We start from the raw sequence: 20,462 nt of genomic DNA on the forward strand, positions 1-20,462 counted from the left end.
TTGCAGTGTGCAATAATAGGGCCTGTATTTAGTATCTCTGAAACGTCAGCCTGTGTAAATCCGTCTTGGGAACTATGACAGTGGAAAATCATTTCCTTGGGCCGGCATGGCTAATCGTTCAGTAATCTGACCCGCCTGCATACTGTAGCATTCAGCCGCATCGCTCGCCTGTCCAGCCACTCACACATGTGCATACCCTCACTGCCTGCCAATAATCTCATGGAGGCTTGCACCATTCAAACACCACTGTCCAGGTTTTCCAGACGATTACAAATGGTAACAGATCATTTGCTAATACTTAGTTGTGTTATGATATTTGAAATGTACTTACACGAACATCAGTCGCAATAGTGTAGCCCCAGCCAAAAATAATAAATCATTTCTCAGCCAACAACAGTCCAGCATGGAGAATGACCTCGGTTTATGTAATATTACATGTGCAGTTTACCTCCTGCTCATCCAAAAGTTTCACTGTGTGTCAATCTCTTATTTGGGGTCAATTTCCCCCGGAAAATAATGTAAAGCTAGAACAACAGGAATGAATACTGCTGGGAGAGAGAAGCCCTATTATGCTGCCTACAAAAGTCAGCATTTTTCAGCTTTTTTTTCGTATACTGTCTAAACAGCACCAGGCTGAAACAGGAGCACAAAGTTGAGCCGTCAATTTTACGCCATCTAAGGCAGCATCGGAGCCGTGATGAAGGTTGGATATTTTGCAATGCTGGCACCGGGGTCTGAGCTATCGCCGTGTGAAAGCACGCACAGCTGCAGCAATTTGGGATTCTGTGTAAAAGTCACTCGCGGATAGATGCAGGATCTTCCATTATGTCAGTTTTGCACGATCTCTTCTTAAAAGAGGCAATCGTGAGGTACAAACCAGTGTTTATACCCAGTGGAGAGAGTTGAGGGGTATTCCAATATGAGTATTGGAAAAATGCCTTGAGCCACCTACTTTATTTGATTTTATTTTATGTATTTTTTTATTTATTTTTATGAGTTCAACCCTAAACACAGTGTGGCAACAAGGAACGATGACATGAAAAAATACAGAGGACGTTTTAGGCACTGCAGCTTACTTAATATACGAGATGGGACAGTAACTGCAGAGCCATTTAATTCAATCTCTCTTCCAAGAAAATTTCATGTCACAACAATCCAATCAAAGCTGCAACTGACAAAAAGCAACCTTTTCTTTTTTCTTTGCTTTACACGAAAGCACAAAAACCATAATCTGATGCTGCGATGTTCACCAAACACTGAATGTCACCATTTGATCAGACATACTGTCATCCTTTGTGTGCTTTACGAGGCTGAGGCATTATGATTAAGGAGCTGCAGCTTTTAACAGGCATATACAGGTATCTATTGTAAGAGATGTTGATAAAACACTATCAAATGACTGCGGCAGCCTTCATGAAGCCGACATGCTAGATCACAGCAGGTTTGGCAGCCAGTGGGAGCAGTCAGATGGAACGTTAGAACCACCACACAAATATTTGGCAAAGATAAACAGAACACAACGGAAAGATTCAGCCCACCATAATTTTTGAAATTTCTTTAAAACCCATCATGCAAATTAAATCATTTACGGAAAACACAAAGATCTGTGACCAAAAAAAAAAACTGTAAAATGCAGGGGCTTTGGCAAACACATCCTGGGCGTGAGTCATTGCTCTTTAGCAATCCTTCTCCGATGGATGCACGCATGCACACCTAGGGGCAAGAGATTTCAGGCAGGTCTGGACTGCCTCTTTACTGCTTGTGGAAAGCCTAATGTTTATAAATACTTCATGATAAGTTCTCTTGGAGAGGTAGGCGTGTGCTCTAACCTCACACCATCGCACAAAACAAAGTAGAGCGACATTGTTTAGACAACCGAAAAATACAACGATAGAACATTACACAATGCTCACCAAGGCACATGGCAAGAATATATTAACGCATGCGTGTACTTTCAACAGCTAACCCAACAATTGTGCCATGCAAGTGTGCAGAAATATACAAAACATTTTCTACAGGTACCTCCAAAATGGTCTGAAGCATCACCTCTGTCAAGCGAGCTTGAATGACTCCCCATTGTCGTTTGGGGAAAATGAAACGTAAACCAGCCGTTACATCTCGTGTTTATCCACCTTTGTCAGGGAGCCGTGTCGACCTTTATAATATTATTTGCACACAAACTAGTTTGGCCTTTTAAATTCTTGATAGCAAAATATTATACGGTGACATTTGTAGGTCAATCGCGACTCCCGACTAAGCTAACTTACCGCAATGGTCTCGCGGCCGTGTAGTAAACCGCAGCAGAAGCTACAAAGTTGGAAGACTAAGTTATCGTCTGTGGCGGATCGGCTCCATTGCAGAATAAACGAGGACTAAATCCCGCTATGCAACCGCATAGCGGCTCTAATCCGAACCAAAACATCGACAATATGGCTAGCCCCCTCCCGTTACAGCCGCCAAATGAAGTCTCATCAAGCGGCGAAGGGAGCCGCTCGACCACCGGGGCTTGCCGTTTTCCAACCCGGGGAGCTTGGAGAGGCCGAAGGTTGGCCTCGTTCTCCGCCTGCGCCAACAACACACTGCTAGCCTAGCTTGGGAGAGCGAGTGAGCGGCGGGGCGAACATGTGCGAAATCACCGCGACGAAGCGGCTCGGCGTCGATGCACTCACCTCAGTTTGAGCTACAGCAACCGTTATCGTGCGTTGTTTTGAGTAATGGCCGCGGAAATGAGGCGAGCTGGGCGCATGTCGTCTCGGCTCGCCGCGGTGATGTGGAAGCGGCGGAACGGCTGGGAGAAGTCGGGAAATCTGAGAATGCCCCCTCTCTTTCTGCAGCTCTCTGCACACGCAGTGCTCCATAACTGTCCATAGAGGGCACTGCTTTGGAACATCCACACCCCCACCCGGGTTGCACACATGCCTGCTGTCCAAAGTCCGCAAAGAAACGATGCGTGTGCGCATATTCCTGGCGCGGTTTAAATGAATCTGTGCACTTCAGTCAAGAGATTATACTGACCGTGATGAACTGTGTTTGAGTGCGTGTATATCTATCCCCACTACACGGGAATAAGTATGCAGTATTGCTGGGATTAGCCTATTTTATTTTATGATAGTTTTGAAAGGCTATAGTGCAAGAGCGTGGTAAGATTACTCATTCACTCGCTACTTTGCAGTCTTAAATTTGACTTCAGGATAATGTATATTTGACGTTTGAAGGCATCCGTTTTACAATCTACTTTTCTGTCATATATCTATCCATCTGTTTATCTACCTATCTATCTCTCATTTTATTGTTGCAGTTTTTATTTGCAGTGGTTGTAGAACTGCACTATGCCGTTCTAATTGGTGGTTGCAACATTTTGGTTTTAGCTGCATCTGAGGAGCATCCATCCATTAATTGAGTCACTTATCTTCACAAGGCTCGCGGGCTGGCCGGAGCCTATCCCAGCTGTCTTTGTGCAGTAGGCGTGGTACACCCTGAACTGGTTGTCGGCCGACCACAGACGAACAACCATTCACACCCACAATCACACAGAGGAACAATGTAGTGTTCAATCAACCTACCGTGCATGTTTTTAGAATGTGGGAGGAAACTGGAGTACCTGAAGAAACCCCACGCAGGTAGAGCTAGAACATACAAACTCTACACAGGAAAGCCGAAGCCCAGATTCAAACCCAAAACCTTTGCACTGTGACGCGAAATCACTTACCAGTCGGTCACCGTGCCGCCCTCTGAGGGACATTGTCTTAAAAATAGTCCTGGATATCACCACTAACCAGACAGGGATGTATACCCAATGAAGCAGCCTCTGAATGTAAATCATGGCTAAATGACCATCTTAAGTGAATGTATGCATAATACAATATTTTTAAGACCTAGCAGTGAACCTCATGAGGTGGATTTCTCTTGTACAATGCAATGAGAAACACATTATGGTGCTAATTATGGCTCAGCATTTCCATGTAAATTAAATGTAAACATGACATAAACGCAAGTTGAAATTTCTAGTCAACCACAGAATAATCATTTTTGGAGTAGCTGACATGTTGCTCACCTTGGTGTTCTCTGACCTTGTGACTCATGAGGTTGTGGTGATTCTCATTAGGTAGTGGCTAAATCCGAAACAAAGCCGTCCTTCACAACAGCTTTGGTTGTCTCATCCACGTCACATGACAGAGAAGACAGGGTCACACGCCTCATTAAATGGCTCAGAACTACTCAGAATTTTTTTTTTACTGCACACTACACTGAAAGGGAAACAGAAATAAGGCAGAGATACATTTGTCAGTTTGTCATGGAATTTACTGTAGACACAGCTGAATATTCATCATGATATCCTGAATGTCGAGACATACACACCGAGAAAGCGATCCACCATTTAATCTCTCTCTCCACAACCTCATCCTGAACTTAACTAAACATCAGGGGCTTATTACCAATCCGATATGGCAAACATCCTGTGCCCCACTAATTGGAGTTTCACGCAGCAAAGACACTCTGACCTGAAGTGAACGGGTGGGTAGCTAAACTGTAAGCAGACAAAGGAATTGGCTTACTGTGCATCTATTTCATACACTCTTTCTCTTCACCCCTTTTTTGAATTTACACAATTTCAACATTTTACAACAGATCTGTGTTTCACTCTTTATTGCGGGCTCCTTAAGGGAGTTTGCATGTTTCTCCCGCACCCTCATGCTTGCATATGTTTTCTCCGGGTGCTGTAACTGACGGGCGAGCAGTCCTCTGTCTTTCTACTCTCCATCCGAGCCTAACTGGCAGAAGCAGACGCCCCACAGAGCCTGGGTTCTGTTTGAGTCCTCTATTGCCTCTGTAACCAAGTGTTTACTCATTTGGGATTCAGCTAGTTTTCTTATATATGTACTTGACATTAAGAAAGCAACAGCATTTTATCATACGATGATACGATTTGCAGAGGAGGCAAACGTACTCACATCCTGTTCCAAAGTAGGAGTACAAAATACCATATGTAAAAAAGACCGGGGTAAAAGTACAGTCCAGTAAACGTAAAGATTCGGAATGTACTTATGGACAAAAGTATTGTCGATTCTATACCATACCTGTTTTCAATGGTCCACAAAAAAACTTCTCTGCACATAAAATGGTTTCCCTCTTTTATTACCATACCTGTCAACTCATACGGTTTAGCCAAAGTTCATACGGATTTTGTGGTGAATCTTACGTATATGGCCGTATCGCACAAATCATACGGATTCTGAAACTTTCCGGGTTTTTTTCTTCCCCTAACAGGTAGTTCCGTTTGCTTTTGCCCAAAATGGTGCTAGTCTACTCGAATGGTTTCATTTCCGGCAACTTTCCAAAAAAGTAACGCAGGAATACAACTCTGAACACAGTACTGCTACTAAGTAGAATGATGATTAGACATTAACCAGACATTGTATTATGGAGATCTACAATAAATATCATTGAAAATTTCGTGGGTTTTTTTCTGCCGCTATTTTGACATATAAAATGCTTTGGTATGTTATAAGGATTTTTTGCTCTTTATAAGGATTTTTTTGGTAGTTTATACAGGTTGGCGCTCCGAAAAGTTGACAGGTATGTATTACTTTGCATTAGACTTCTTTGTGCTGAGAAGAAAAGTAACTAAAAACATTACCAAAGAAATGTATTCCCTTATGTTGTGAATTGACTGGTAAAAAAATGCAGAAATAGCTAATGATAACTGCAAAATACATGTACACCACCTCTTTTGTGTGTGTGTGTGTGTGTTTTCATATTAGTGAATTTTAGACCGCCAACATGTCGTAGTTTTGAGGCTAGAAAAAGACAAAAACATATTAGCTACAAATGATTACTGTATCGGACAACATCAAATAATTCTCTTAATTATAAAGACATGGACGGGGAATATTTTACTTCTCTTAATCTGTTGCGTAATTTTCGCTAATTCCCCTGGTTCACATTCCTCCGCGTCTATTTTTCCCATCATCTCGTCATCTGTGGAGGTTGAAAAAGGAACAAACAAGCCTGTTGTGATGAACCAAGGAGTAGAAACCAGAGATGTCGGTTTTCAAACGCCAGATAAAACATGCAGTTTGTATCGTACTTTACTACAGTACTTCCTATATATTTTCATTTGGAAATGAATTTGATCAATCTTAACCATCATATGCCTTTGCAGATAACGTTTACGTATGCTTTTGTGGTGGACAGTTCCACTTGAGGAAGGCTCTTGGAAAGGGCGACACCCTGCGGCTAAACGAGGCACTTCCACAGTGCATCGCGGTCTGACATCATACCTCGCAAAATGGCGACGTCCCTCGGCTCCAACACCTACAATAGACAGAACTGGGAAGACGCGGTACGTTTTACTGTACTTATTTTATAAACATCAAACGCTGCCGTTGGAACATTTTTCTTCTGGAATAACTTTACATTGAAAAAACGCCCCCTTTTACCACAGATATATTCGTTTTTTGCTCGGATAGTTAGCATTAGCAAGCTAACTTATGGTCTCGGCTAGTAACATTGGATGCTAGCCTTTCTTCACGTGAGCCTGAACACTGGCTCAAATGTCGAATCATCACACTAGCAAACCACTTGATAGAAGTATCCGCGATCGATCGACTGTTGGCAAACCGCTGAACAAGTCATGTTTAACCATCATCAGGCAGTTTGAATGCGACGATGACTGAACGGAGCCAAGTGTTAGCAGACTGGCTTTGCCAATTTTGAATGTCAACGAACTTCTAACTGGGTTGATGTAGCCTTTGGTTAACGGGACTAATAGGGGTGGCAAACTAAACTAAAGTGCACGTATTGGTGTTTAAAAAAAAAGACCGCGTCAAAAGTTCAAGTATAGATAAAACTCCTGTACTTGAGCAAACGTAAAAATGTTCAGACTGTCATATGTACTTAATTACTAATGGAAACGTTATTACAGTTACTCATATACGTTTTTCGTTTCAATGAATTGGTCCGACGGCGGGTAAAAACTGCACCCCGGGTAATGTTCCTATTAGCAACTTAATTATCCATCCATCCATCCATTTTCCGAACCGCTTGATCCTCACTCGGGTCGCGGGGGGAGCTGGAGCCTATCCCAGCCGTCTTCGGGTAGTAGGCGGGGGACACCCTGAATCAGTTGCCAGCCAATCGCAGGGCACACAGAGACGAACAACCATCCACGCCCACACTCACACCTAGGGACAATTTAGAGCGTCCAATCAACCTGCCATGCATGTTTTTTTTTGGAATGTGGGAGGAAACCGGAGCACCCGGAGAAAACCCACGCAGGCCCGGGGAGAACATGCAAACTCCACACAGGGAGGCCGGAGCTGGAATCGAACCCGGTACCTCTGCACTGTGAAGCCGACGTGCTAACCACTGGACTAATTAGTGCTCTATTAAAAACAAGACAAGCCCATTTCAGCAAAGCAGTAAAAAGTAAAGATATTTGTTTCCACAATGTAGGGAATGAAAGAAAACTCATCCATCCATCCATCCATCCATCCATTCATTCCTTGCCTGAAAAGTCTACTGACGTTTCTTGTCGCACGTTTCTTCCCACCATTGCTGATAAAACGTGTCCAAATCACACTTCTTTACAGGATTTCCCAATTCTCTGTCAGACATGTTTAGGAGAAAACCCTTACATTCGAATGGTGAGTGAGCATTTGAATCTTCAAGGAATCATCTCATTTTGTGTTTTTGTAACACTTCACTTTTTTCCCCTCCCACCAGACCAAAGAGAAATATGGAAAAGAATGCAAGGTATGCCTCTATACTCTAAAGCAGTAAACGCAACTGAAGTTTGAACATGTCATGTTATCTTCACTGCATTAATGATTGTATGTTTTGCCCACAGATCTGTGCTCGGCCCTTTACCGTGTTCCGCTGGTGTCCAGGGACACGTATGCGGTTCAAGAAGACTGAAGTCTGTCAGACTTGCAGTAAAATGAAGAATGTTTGTCAGACATGCCTGCTGGATCTGGAGTATGGTCAGTGTTTGGATTTGGTTTATGTTACACCTTTGCTTATGTTTGTAGCGTTGAACTTGTAAGTTTCACCTCTCAAAGTGTTTGGTCTTTATCTCAGGTTTACCCATCCAGGTTCGAGACACTGGCCTCGCCATTAAAGATGACATTCCTCGCTCCGATGTGAACAAAGAATACTTTACACAGAACATGGAGAGAGAGGTATTTGATTTATCATACTCGCGCCCAGTGTTACATTAACTTAAAAAAACCCCAATACTTTTTCACTCTGTATGTTGTTTCTTTTTAAATTCCACATTTTATTGTACAAATAACATTGTGAATTGCACACATACCATTCCTATAATTTTATAAATAAATTTGCGTATTTATAAATGAAATATTGTTGATTATTGACTGAGTCCTCATATGTCCTCCATTTTCATTGTTGTTCCCAGTTGGCCATTTCGGATGGCACACGGCCAGGCGGTCAAGTCGGCAAAGCAACCAGCTCTAGTGACATGTTGCTGAAACTCGCCCGCACAACACCGTACTACAAGAGGAACCGTCCGCACATCTGCTCCTTCTGGGTTAAGGGAGAGTGTAGGAGAGGAGAAGAGTGTCCCTACAGGTGCATGGCACTCCGCACATCAGACTATCCTTGCAGTGTCAATTATGTCATGAAGGCACTCTACTAAGCCTTCATTTATTTTGGCTGATACGGTCTAGGCCCACATTGACAATCTGCAGGACAAGAGTTGCCATGCATATATTTTTTCTATTGGAATTTTAAAACATGTGTTTTAAAGTGTTCCTTCCCGCTTGTTATCATTCTCGCTCACAAAGTTCTCCAAAGCGTCTTTGCGTCAACGTGTTTGTCACCAGCAATTGAAATTTACTGCAAAACTGACACATTGAACAAAAGAGAATGAAATATTGTATATTGAAATACCAAAATGTTCCACCAAACCATTAAATTTCAATGAAAGACCGCTACAATGCCAAACCTGATTGGCTAACAGAAAGTAGTAGAGATGTTACAGTGATTATCGTCCTCCAAGCAACTCCTTTTTTAACACACACGGAGCAAAACCACGAAACAGAGCACAAAGCAATGCTTACAGGTATAAATTCTCTCTGGTCTGTTGGAACGAAAACAGCAAATTGTGGTAGTGCACTATTTCCCAGGATTGATCCTCTTCTTCGTGGTACCTCTTCCAAAAGACCTCATTGCTACCGGGTATGTTGTGGCACATTGTGGTTCTCCCCTAAAGGCATGTAACTGTAAAGCTGGACTTTCAGAAATCCAAATTCTTAACACAGACATTTTCATACATCTGATGTTTGTAAGTAGGCCAGGGGCTATATACCGGTACTTCAAAAACTAATAAAAAGTGATTACTTAAAATTCTGCAAAATAGCAGGGGCACGAACTGCGATATAGCAGGGCACACTGTATATGGCTGTCTAGGCAATGTGTAATGTAGCCCCACTTGATGCCTTGTTGTTTTACACAGGCATGAGAAGCCCACCGATCCCGATGACCCGCTCGCTGACCAGAACATCAAAGATCGTTATTATGGCATTAATGATCCAGTTGCTGACAAGCTGCTGAAGCGGGCCTCGACCATGCCCAGGCTGGACCCCCCAGACGACAAATCCATCACCACACTGTACATCGGCGGCCTTGGTGAAACAGTGACAGATGGAGATCTCAAGTGTGCATTTCTGCATTTTTCAAAACAACTTGTGTAAGAGTGCTGGATGTTGACTTTTTTTTCCCGTTTGGTTTTTAGGGGCTTCTTCTACCAGTTTGGTGAGATTCGTACCATCACAATTGTACAAAGGCAGCAGTGCGCCTTCATCCAGTTTGCCACACGTCAAGCTGCTGAAATGGCTGCAGAAAAGTCATTCAACAAGCTTATTGTTAATGGTCAGAGACTCACGGTCAAGTGGGGAAGGTAAGACATCATTGTGGGTGCCAGTGTTCCGTGAAACAGTTCAGAAGACCCTTAAAATGTGTATTTATAAAATGTTTCAGATCTCAGGCAGCAAGAGGAAAGGAGGGCGAAGGAGTTACTGAAATGGGTACCAGACTTGATCCTGTGCCAGGACTTCCGGGAGGTGGGTGCAGTTGCCCCACCACTATCTCGCTTTCTCTCTCTCTCTCTCTCTCTCTCTCTTCCTCTCTCTCTCTCTCTTCCCCCCCCCCCCCCGACACTTAAATTTAATGCTGCCACGAGTAGCCCGGGTTGTAGTTTGGGTATTCACTGATTTTATGTTAATTCTGCATGTGTTTGACATGCCAACACAGAATTAGTGTTGATGATGATGTTCTCTGACAACTTGACAGCATTACCTCCACCGCCGCCTCTTGATGAAGAAGCTCCAGCAAATTATTTCAACCTGGACCCGATCACCTCTCCAGCTGTCATGAACCTAACTCTGCCGCCACCCCCAGGCCTCAACCCCCCTCCTCCAGGTAAACTCACAACCAATATCTACTCACATTCTAATACGAGCCCCTGTATGAAAAGCTAATGTTGATCCGTCTGGGGGAGTCATAATATGCTTTAGGTGGATTTGAAACACACACACACACTTAATGTTGTGTTGACCGTTTCCTTCAAAGGTTTTGGCCCGCCAATGTTTCACCCCATGGGTCCCATGGCTCCACCAATGCCCCCACCCATGGGCATGAGACCTCCAGGTCAAATCCACTACCCTTCCCAGGATCCCCAGCGGATGGGTGCCCACGCTGCACACGGCGCACGCCACGGCGATTAGCGTCAAGGCTCAAGCGCTACTCTGATTGGTTGTCTTTCCTCCCTTTTGTCACACCTGGCGCCATGCTGCCCGTGGGCCTGGAACCTGCTGTGGACTGAATGGAATTTCAAAATTCATCATGCAGGATATTATGAGGTTTATTTTGCATCCGCGGTGCAGCACACAACTGAATTAGTGCAGTTTGTCATTTATGTGTTTTTTGTTTTTAACAATGATTATACTCCACTGTGTAATGACTTAGTTTATTGATCGGCTTTCTTTGAAAATTTCTTTCACCTATTAAAAATATTAATTTCAGTCTTGAGTCTCTGTTTCCATTCATAATCAAAATCAATGTGACAGAAAAAAAGTAAAAAATTACAGAGATTTGTTGAAAATATTGATATAGACTTAGGGTTCCAAAGAAGTCGTACATTTCTGGAAAGTTTGTTCAATTTCCTGGAAAAGTTAAGATCAGGAATAAGTTTTTTAAATTCTCATGTTATTAGTTGCCATCTTTTGAAAATCCAATGTTTGCTAGCCTAGATTCAATCATGCTGTACAAATGAGTGTTGGCTGTGACTGATCAGTTTTCTGCATTCTGCTTATCCAGTGCATGACTGAAAATTACTATTTCAAAATCCTGACTTTCCTTCAGCTGCCGCGACCACTCAGTGTAGCAGCTAACCACTTTATAATGCAAGGGTTTTTTTCCCCCCCTCCCCCCTGCTGTTGCTGATAACTAACAGAGGCATGAGCTAATTCGTCCTTTTTCATAGTTCATTAGATTCAGGGCACTGAAAACCTCCCCATCCTCTGGGCGCTCTGTTAAAATTAGGCCGATAACACATGCGCTCCAAAGTGGCGCCGGGTAGGTTTTGGGATTCCTGGGCCTCGAAGCTTATAATGGGAACCACCCTCTTGCCGGACAGTGCACCTCCAAAAGGCATGGGAGACCTGAAAGTCAAAGGAAACACGAGTTTCATCTTAATGCATTCTGCTGCTCACACAGTACCATCAAATGCGGTCAATATCTACTGTGGATAGGTTTCTGATTGAATTGAAGTTCTGATAAGGAGCAGAGGGCCACATGGGATTCAGGATGACTCAACCTGTTTATCACCAGCTGGTCTGTCCATTAGTTGAGCTCTGACTTGATGGAGGTTTCACAATTTCATCAAAATCTTGGGTGGTGTAAATAGAGCCAGCCACAGGGGGCTCATTTTCAGAGTGGCTGGCAGAATAAAGGCGACATCATGTCCACATATGTCATCTGTGTCGAATATCAGACCCGGGGGTCAGGTCCGGCCTGCTACTTCAATGTATGTGGCCCTCCAAAGGCAATACAGGGTATCCCATGTAAAGGGGCCAGGCTGGCCTGCGAATAATTGATGCCCATTCAATTGCAGTGAAAGCCCAACCCCTAGAATTTACCCCCCACAAATTCTTGAATACTGGTAAGCGGGTATAAACCACCATTAGGTCTTTTTCATGAAAAACGGGGGTTGCCACCAAACCCCACCCTAAAAATGTTTAATTAAAAACTAGCTTCAATTTGGTGAAGTCTTATCCACAGCCAGAATTCTGGAAAAATGCAATAAGAGCATAACATGAACACAACAAATGACCTTTTCTTGTTGTTTGATAGAGATGAGTCTGAACAGATCAACTAGATTGCTATCAAATGAGTTGGAATGCCATGGAAGATAATTCACCCATCGTGAAAAAAGTTGATATGCAGAACCAAGCCAGTCTGAATAGTGAAAAAAATGCCGTCACTGTGCACTTTTTATCCAGATCTTTGTGGACTGGCTTTTTTTTTTTGGGGGGGGGGTGGGGGGGTGCATATTATCTGTGAATTATCGGTGCTTTTTTTCATGTAAACCTGCAAACGCTGTCAAACTATTGTGTTAAAATTAATGTTATGAAAAAGGTTGTTGGGATATTGGAAAATTACTCGATATCAAATTAGGAAGTGGCAAACACACAAACAGATGGATGAGCCTATGCCCAGAACAACATAACCTCTTGGGTCATAAAGTCGGTCGTGTCTTGTTCACCATCTGCCAAAAAGCAATATTTGTCTTTCCTCACAGTGCGGATTCATTTCACCCTCTTCCATGGTTGTGATTCTTCATGTCTTGCTCGAGTGCTGAAAATTGAGCACCAGTGGGCCATCTCAAGTGTCGAGATTGAAAATAGCCATCATGCAGCTGCAGTCCAAGGAGGTGCACAGCAGACGCTGTCTGAATATTTAAATTGTGGAAACATGGATGAGAGCCCAAATGATTGTGGTGCTTAGATCATCTGTTGGTCGTGGATGACCTCTTTCCACCTCTAATAATGACACGACTTCCAATCAGCACAAACTATACAGACAAAAGTGTATTGTATTGAGATATCTCTTATTCAATTAATCAATTAGGGGTAGGATAGTCAAGGGCACTGCTTCCCAAACTTTACCTGTTGAAACATCTGTAGTGGGTAAGCTGATTACTTTTTGGTAATGGCAGCTGAACATTGAGGGATTCCAGAAGCTCCTTGTCGTGCCGCAAAGCTTCCCTCCATGGAGACCAATAGAATCTGGGAATCACCGTTGTGTTGAACTTCTCATGGGGAATCTCCTTGAGTGGGGCAGAGTATCCTGATGAACGAAAGCTTGAGTTAAAAATGGCAATTGAATGAGGATTTGTAAAAATGTCATTGGCCTCAGCGAGTTAAGTCAACAATTTTAGGACTTCAGACAAAAACCTATGAAAGAGTTGACTTTCATTTGGTATTTAAAAGACTGGACCTGACTGTCTGTTCACATGATCAAAATTAGCATTGTCCAGATAGTGTTCCATTTGCTTCGTTTATGAATGATTTTGAATTTTTTTTAAAAAATTTTGCGCCCTATGCTAGCGAAGCAAGTATCATGAAGGGAGCACATTTGGATCAAAGGATTTCATTTTTTGATAAAATAAGGGGGGGGGGGGAAAAGATTGGCAACCTTTGCAACTCAATGATATGAGACAGAAAACTAACTTCATCCGTCATTATAAAACCTACAGACAAGTAAGATATGTTAACTTCACAGTTTAGTTTCGTGGTAGTTAGGTGTTTAATTGGGGGGACAATGTAGTTTTTAATTTAGTTTAGTTTATCATTTCATCCATGCCAAACCAGGTGCCCAGCCCTTATACTGAAAAACAAAACTAACGTGAGCAGTCAAACTGCTGAAAGCAACTCATCAGAGTAATTATCGGACAGAAATTAAATCAATTTAGAAAAAAAAAAGTCAATAGGTATTATACAGACCGACGATCGTAAACGTGTTAGCCAATAAGCTAAAAAATGCAAGTAAAGACAATGAGTGCATAGTGACGACAGTGCAAATATACATTGAACAGGTTTTTTTTTATCTGATGCCGAAGATCTACCGTAAGTCTTCCTATTTGCACAAAAGTCCTATTTCTCTCCAATATTTTTCAGAAATCTGTCTCAATCTGTGTTCGTGAGCACTTCCCCTTTGCCAAGATAACCAATCCACTTCACTAATACGGCATATCAAGATGAAGCCTGCATCAAGAGAAGATCAAGCGTGATTGTAGGTGTGCCTTAGGTTGCCTACAACACAAGTTTTGCAAAACTGGATCGAGTCCTTTTATTCTGGGCTGCCAAGGCAGACTACTGCCATAAATGTCTTGCGCTGTGTGAGGAAAATATTGGTTACTTCAGATCATGAATGTTTTTCTGAGTGACATTTCATTGTGCCCTTTTATTGTGGTCAGCCGCAGTGTAAAAGGTCACCCAGCTCACAAACACCAGTTTAACAAATTTGCAAACTATATGAAAGAGAAATTGGCCTTTTGGCGACATAGAAAACATTTTCGATATCTTTAGAATTCCTGAAACATGGAAGCAAAAGCAAGTGTTGTGTTTACATGTTTGCCCAGTTGTTCTTTGATTGAGCCAGATTGTAGGACTTGATTTCTGACTTGTTTAATCCAAGCAATGACTTGACCTGGATTTTTCATCAGAAACTTGCTTGAAACTTGAATATTAAGACTTCAGACTTACTGCTTGCACATATTTAGTATGACTACAACAGCTCTAATATACACTTTGCTGCAACAAATTGTCACTACTGTCAGCAATAGCAGCGATGGTCACAAAATCTTAGTTTGAACAACATACATTATTCATACAAAATGGCAATCAAAACAATGCCTTCATTGTTTTGTGACTATGAGGCAGAAACTCTACAAGCTTTGGCTTTGTCCAGGCATCCCAAGCATTAGGCTGAACTAGCCGTTACGCTCGTGTCACACTGCGGCGTCCATTGGGCACAGTGCAGCATCATTTACCTGGAGCGAGGACATCGGGACTGCCCTTCTTTGCTACCGTCTTCTGAAGGTTCATGACCAGACTATGCTTACCAGGGAGAGGGAAAGCGTGGTTTTCTTTTCCTCCCTGAGGCTTTTGGATGATTTGCGGGGGAGGAACAGCCACTGGATGGGCCTGAAAAGGGGACAATTAGATTGGGTGCAGTCAAAGGGTTTTAGGAGTTCAGTTTAATCATGCCTCGGAGCTACAGGGGACACAATTCTGCAAAGTTTTCTCAAGTATGAAAGGACAGGGGTTATCCAAGCTTTCCTCTGAGACTCTTTGTAACAGAAGAGCCATGCGACAGACTGAAGGTGTGCCTAATATGAGTGAACAATACAGCCAAAGTGAAATTTACCAAAGCTAGAAACTACGTGAAAAGTTTTTTTTTTTGTAACAAGAGATGAATAGATCTGACTCCCTAATTGAGGAAGGTATAAATAATCTTAAATATTGTTCCGTCACCATAGATTTTACATAATTTATTAATGAGATCAATTGAAAAGAGCTGTATCAAATATTCCATCTTTGAAAAGAATAGCCGGGATGAGCTCCAAGAAGTGGCTGGGGAGAGGGAAGTCTGGGCTTCCCTCCTAAAGCTGCTGCCCCCATGACCTGACCCCGGATAAGCGGTGGAAAATGGATGGATGGATGGATGGATGGATGGATGGAAAAGGTTATTTGAATCTTAATGACACTGTCGGAGCACTATGAATTCAAATCGCAAAGGGTAGCCAAAATGTTCTTGCGCCGTCCATTTTCAAACACAGTCACACCAATGGGCAATTTAGAGCCTTGAATCAAGCTAGTATGCATGTTTTGAGAAATCACAAACAGAATCCGATTTATTGGCCAAGGATGTAAAACACACAAGGAATATAGTTCCCCAGTTACAACCCGTCTGGTAGAACATAAACAAAACAATGATCAACAGAGGGAGACAGAATGGGAAGTCTGGCGGTTCCCTGTTAACCCTGAGAAAACCTACACGCAATTGTCTACAGGTGTGACTGATGTCATCCATCCAACCATTGTTTGTCTAAATGTGCCCTGCGATTGACTGGCGACCAGGGCAGAGTGTAACCCGTATGAAGTCAGCTCGGATTTCAGCGCACCTGCAGCCCTAATGGCGTCAAGTGGTAGAGAAAATGAATGAGTGTATTATTATCTAACGTATTGCTGAGCAAAAGTTTAAAAAAATAGTTGATTTACAAAATATGATTTTTATAGGTCATTTTCTTCTTCTCATCCTAGAATTTGACAGTAACGAAGCTCACAGATCTCTACTCATTGCCCACTCAGGCTGTTCTTTTTCATTTCCAATCTTTTTTTTCATTCGCACTTGAATCAGTTGCTATGAGTCATGTGTGTCTGTGTCTTACACTCATGGTGTTATAAGCACTGTTGTCTGCGTTCTCCAGCGTGAATCTCTCAGCCCGCCTCTGTCTCTCCTGAAACATGCGAGAGCCTCGGTTGGATGGCAGGGTGAGCTCCTCTATCATCACGTCTTTTGGAACGCTGACCTTCTTCCCCAGATTCAGACGCCCTGACGTACCAGGAAGACAAATGTGCTTTTGTAAGCATTCACACAATCCACGCACATGCGGTTACTCTGCAGGAAACACCTGCATGCATGTGTAGCGTGGCATTAGATGACACTAATGCGATGCCACATTAGCTGTATCCGCAGCCTCGTACTTCCAATCGGTGGCAAGCCGTGCATTGGGTGCCTGCGCCTTTCAGTGGCTGATTTCTTTCAATTAAAGAAATTATTAAGGCTGAACAAAAAAGCTAATTTAACAGCACTTAACTGTGCCATGTACATTGGGAGCAGTTCAGAATCAATATATCTAAGAATGTGACAAAAGCATCAAATTAAAATTAAAAACATGACTAAAATACATCATACTCACCTGAGATGCTGTGTAGTAAATGCATTAAGGGCGGTTGATTGCTGCAAATGTGTTGTGCTCGTCACAGTTGGCCATAGCAAGATTTGCTCTGATCAAGCAATTAGTATGAGTTCGTCATACACGGATTTATACTGTGTATGACGAACTCACAAGTGGCCTCTCGCAGCAGACGCCACATGTGCAGGGTTCTGTGTAGAATTTGCATGTTCTTTCCGTGCCTGCGTGGGTTTTTTCCGGGTACTCCGGTTTCCTCCCACATTCCAAAAACATGCATGGCAGGTTAATGGAACACTCCAAATTGTTCCTAGCGCGAATGGTTGTTTGTCTATGTGCGCCCTGCGATTGGCTGGCAACCAGTTCAGGGTGTACCCCGCCTACTGCCCAAAGACAGCTGGCACAGGCTCTAGCACGCCCGCAACCCTCGTCATTTAATAAAACACAAAAACTTGCACTCAGCTGGCCTCTGAAACGCTTGAAAGAGTCTCATTTAAGGGGTTCATAAACTATGCATGGTTGGACTTCCTGAGACGTCTCGTCCGTGTTGCGTGTGAGGGAGTGTATGTGTGTCAGTGCATGCTTCAAACTATAGTAAAACAACTGAGGTCTCACTACTGAAACTGTGAGGGAAGTGGGAATGGTGTGGTGTCCTCTTTGTAGATTAAACTGAGCTGGAAATGAAGGAATGAGTTTTGAAATGTAATGTGTGTGCGTGGTGCGTGGCAGGGTCACAGGGTGCGCTGAGAGGGTGAGAGCAGTGCACAATTGGTCACACACGCAGCTTAGAGGGAACATCGCACAGAAGCCAAAATCTGATTGGACAAAAATCTAACATCCACAAACATGCATTGGAAGCAGTGCAGCCAAGAGAAATGCTATGAAATGAAGCGAATAGACTGCTGTGAATAAATGAATAGAATTTCATGGAAAAGGTATTAGAATTGAGCTTGCACTCGAAATGTGGGCCACCACTGCTTCCTTCTAGAGCTAAACAACAAGGGAGCGCCAATTTTAATAATGTCACGCAGAACTGAGTTGAAATCCACAGACCTCCTCTTGTATGCTATCGTGGCCTAGCAGGGACACTGAAATAGACTCAAGATGATGTCAGAGGGTGTGTTTGTTGTTGTCCGACGTTGGAAGGGTAACTGGGCATATAAATAGGAATCTCGAGATGAAAGACGCTCCCAACGAAAGGATAGCCTTATTTCCCGTACATGATAAGTGTTTGCAGAGGCTGGGGCATTTGAAGGAGCGGCCCGGGCATGAAATCCATTGATGGGAGTCGCTATTTTGCTTAGGGGAACACTCTTTCAAAGCTGAGTTAGTGGGGCAACACTGGAGAACAAACACAACTGATGGGAGAACACTGGAGAACTCTGGAGAACACGTCGGTGCGTTGGAGATTTGAATGTGCACTTCTGTAGTGTCTGTAGGCAGCCTTTACATTACTTGTACCACCAAGTAGAGTATCATGTTTATGTGGGTCATTTGAAAGTGTGTCACATTCATTACTTACGTCCTCTGGCCTCTTTAGACAACATCTGAGCCTGCAACATTCTCTGCTTGGTGACGTCATCCAGGCCTGACTGCATGAACATCATTATGTCCCTCTGATATAAAGACATATGGCTCAGTTCTCAAAACCAAGCAGGGTTAAGTGCAATGTTAAACAAATACTCTTTATTAATTTATTCATCAAAGTAGTGGTTCTGAGGAGATGTATTGATTGCAAGGATGAATCTACAGCTAAATAAGGAGGAAGAACTTGAAGCACACGTGAATAAATGTGTCAGTTGCAAAGGGACACGTTCATCACTGTTATATATATTTTTTTGTATGAAAACCGACACATTAGAGCATATAAGGCGGTGTGCATTTCGCCCAAAAAAGACCACTCGATACACGAGGTGCGATGTGAACAATTCGATGTCATTCGAATCAGTTTGAGAGGGTGTGATGCAATGAGTTGCTTGTGAATGAACTTGTCGGTACTGTAAATGTGGCATTTCCTTCAAAGATATATCTCTACAATAAAAGACAATTGCAGTTTGTATCTCGCTATATTTTAAATTGGAATGATTCAGTGCACTCGCATCTCTTAAATCACCAAAGATTTTCTGCTTCAAATTGCTTAGTTCATGATGGCAAAACAGCATAGTTTTTAACCTGGATTTAAAAGCATTTACACTTTTTAAAAAGATTTATTCTTTCTTAACAGTCACTCTGAGAACAAAGGGCATCAGCAAACCAGGGGCCGTATTATACACAAGTACGGAGAAAAGAAAGCTTTTCGAGGGTGATTTTGGATTTTTGAATACATGACACCCACCCTTGTTTAATTTCATCCCCCTTTAATACTGGTCCACCAAAATAGATTTCATTAGCCAAATGAAATCCAATATGACTTTTGATCCAGTGATATAGGCATCCGTCTGGCTCGTCACTATCTTTACAAGCAGCGCACATGCATTATATGAAACGAAACATTCATTTTGCATTACAGGTGGCAGCAATTGCATTTGTACGATTGCGTTTCTCTTTTAACAATCAGCATCACAATTAATCCATTGCAGCTGCACTGCACTGCAAGTAACCACCACAAACATTTTTTTGCAAAAAGGAAGTGGGTGTGTAGGCCACGATTAATGGTCTGTGTATGCCGTAATAATTTTGCATCTGTCGCCTTACCTGAGTGTCCTGTCGTCTGTCTGTGTGTGTGTGGGGTGTCAGAGCTGATGTGGATGACTGTGGGGTTTATCCCGCACTGGGACAGGAAGCCCCCTCACAGCAATGTGACACTGCCCATACAGAGAAGGAATAGCCCGCATAAAACGCATCCCGAAATGCCTCGGTCTCTTAGCTCACCGGGTTATTTTAACATGAGTGAGGATGGATGAATAGAGTAATTAGGGGCATGGGGCGAGGAGAAAGATTTTCCTCCAGAACTCAAAGCTCTTTGTTAATAAAAACTGATTCTGTGTTTTTGCATGTGAATACCTTATAACAGCTGGAATGCCAACAGTGGATCTAGTCCAGGCTAACAACTATTCTACTGCACAGACAAACATTATTCTTAGTCACTTTGTTTTTCACTTTCCCCTGTAAAATTGCACAAACTGCTCTCAGATCTTATTTACTCAAAGAGACACCAGCTTTTATGTCAAGATGCAACTGCAGCCATTATTCTTCCTTGCTGACTTAATTGCCCAAAACTGTTTTATGATCGTGTCAGTATGTTTTCCTCTTTTTCCACAAAAGTTTAATTTTTGATGGAATTTGTGAATGAAAACACGTAGATGGATTTCTCGGTCAAAGGTTTACAGTATTTATAAATTGTAGAATGTAATTATTCCATCTGTTTCCGGTAGCTGATGAGAGCAGGCCACATAAAGACCAACAATTGATTTCAGTGATTTATTTCAAAATGCATTCAATATTCTTTAAAGATAAGTGGATG

General features: G+C 42.6%; 3 protein-coding genes across 5 annotated transcripts in view; 1 reads left to right on the top strand and 2 right to left on the bottom strand.

The window, feature by feature from the left end:
- Positions 1-2,900, bottom strand: part of LOC147208390 (bifunctional heparan sulfate N-deacetylase/N-sulfotransferase 1-like) — a 52,192-nt gene extending 49,292 nt beyond the window's left edge. Inside the window, exon 1 of the mRNA XM_086134210.1 lies at positions 2,670-2,900. The gene's annotated coding sequence lies outside the window, so the exon portion shown is untranslated. The remainder of the gene's footprint in view (positions 1-2,669) is intronic.
- A 3,352-nt stretch (positions 2,901-6,252) lies between these two features.
- rbm22 (RNA binding motif protein 22) lies at positions 6,253-11,042 on the top strand. Of its 2 annotated transcripts, none has more exons than XM_086134223.1 (11): positions 6,253-6,343; positions 7,593-7,646; positions 7,726-7,755; positions 7,850-7,982; positions 8,080-8,180; positions 8,417-8,589; positions 9,476-9,676; positions 9,755-9,919; positions 10,000-10,082; positions 10,312-10,440; positions 10,591-11,042. In XM_086134223.1, the coding sequence occupies exons 1-11, from the start codon at positions 6,290-6,292 to the stop codon at positions 10,743-10,745; spliced, it is 1,278 nt and encodes a 425-aa protein (XP_085990349.1). In that variant the 5' UTR covers positions 6,253-6,289; the 3' UTR covers positions 10,746-11,042. The 2 variants fall into 2 exon arrangements, with proteins under 2 accessions (XP_085990349.1, XP_085990358.1); XM_086134232.1 differs by lacking the exon at positions 6,253-6,343 and adding an exon at positions 6,369-7,428.
- Positions 11,031-19,774, bottom strand: LOC147208392 (myozenin-2). 2 transcript variants are annotated; one of them, XM_086134251.1, is made up of 6 exons: positions 19,694-19,774; positions 18,522-18,615; positions 16,475-16,638; positions 15,146-15,227; positions 13,188-13,368; positions 11,031-11,681 (listed from the first exon to the last, which is right to left on the bottom strand). In XM_086134251.1, exons 2-6 carry the CDS (start codon positions 18,604-18,606, stop codon positions 11,498-11,500), a joined length of 696 nt encoding a protein of 231 aa, XP_085990377.1. In that variant the 5' UTR covers positions 18,607-18,615; positions 19,694-19,774; the 3' UTR covers positions 11,031-11,497. The 2 variants fall into 2 exon arrangements, with proteins under 2 accessions (XP_085990377.1, XP_085990369.1); XM_086134243.1 differs by lacking the exon at positions 19,694-19,774 and having other exon boundaries at positions 18,522-18,630.
- Between the last annotated feature and the right edge of the window lie 688 nt (positions 19,775-20,462).

The sequence above is a fragment of the Hippocampus guttulatus genome, chromosome 2, assembly GCF_054856545.1.
Source record: "Hippocampus guttulatus isolate MCC_2025c chromosome 2, RoL_Hgut_1.0, whole genome shotgun sequence".
Classification (NCBI taxonomy): domain Eukaryota; kingdom Metazoa; phylum Chordata; class Actinopteri; order Syngnathiformes; family Syngnathidae; genus Hippocampus; species Hippocampus guttulatus.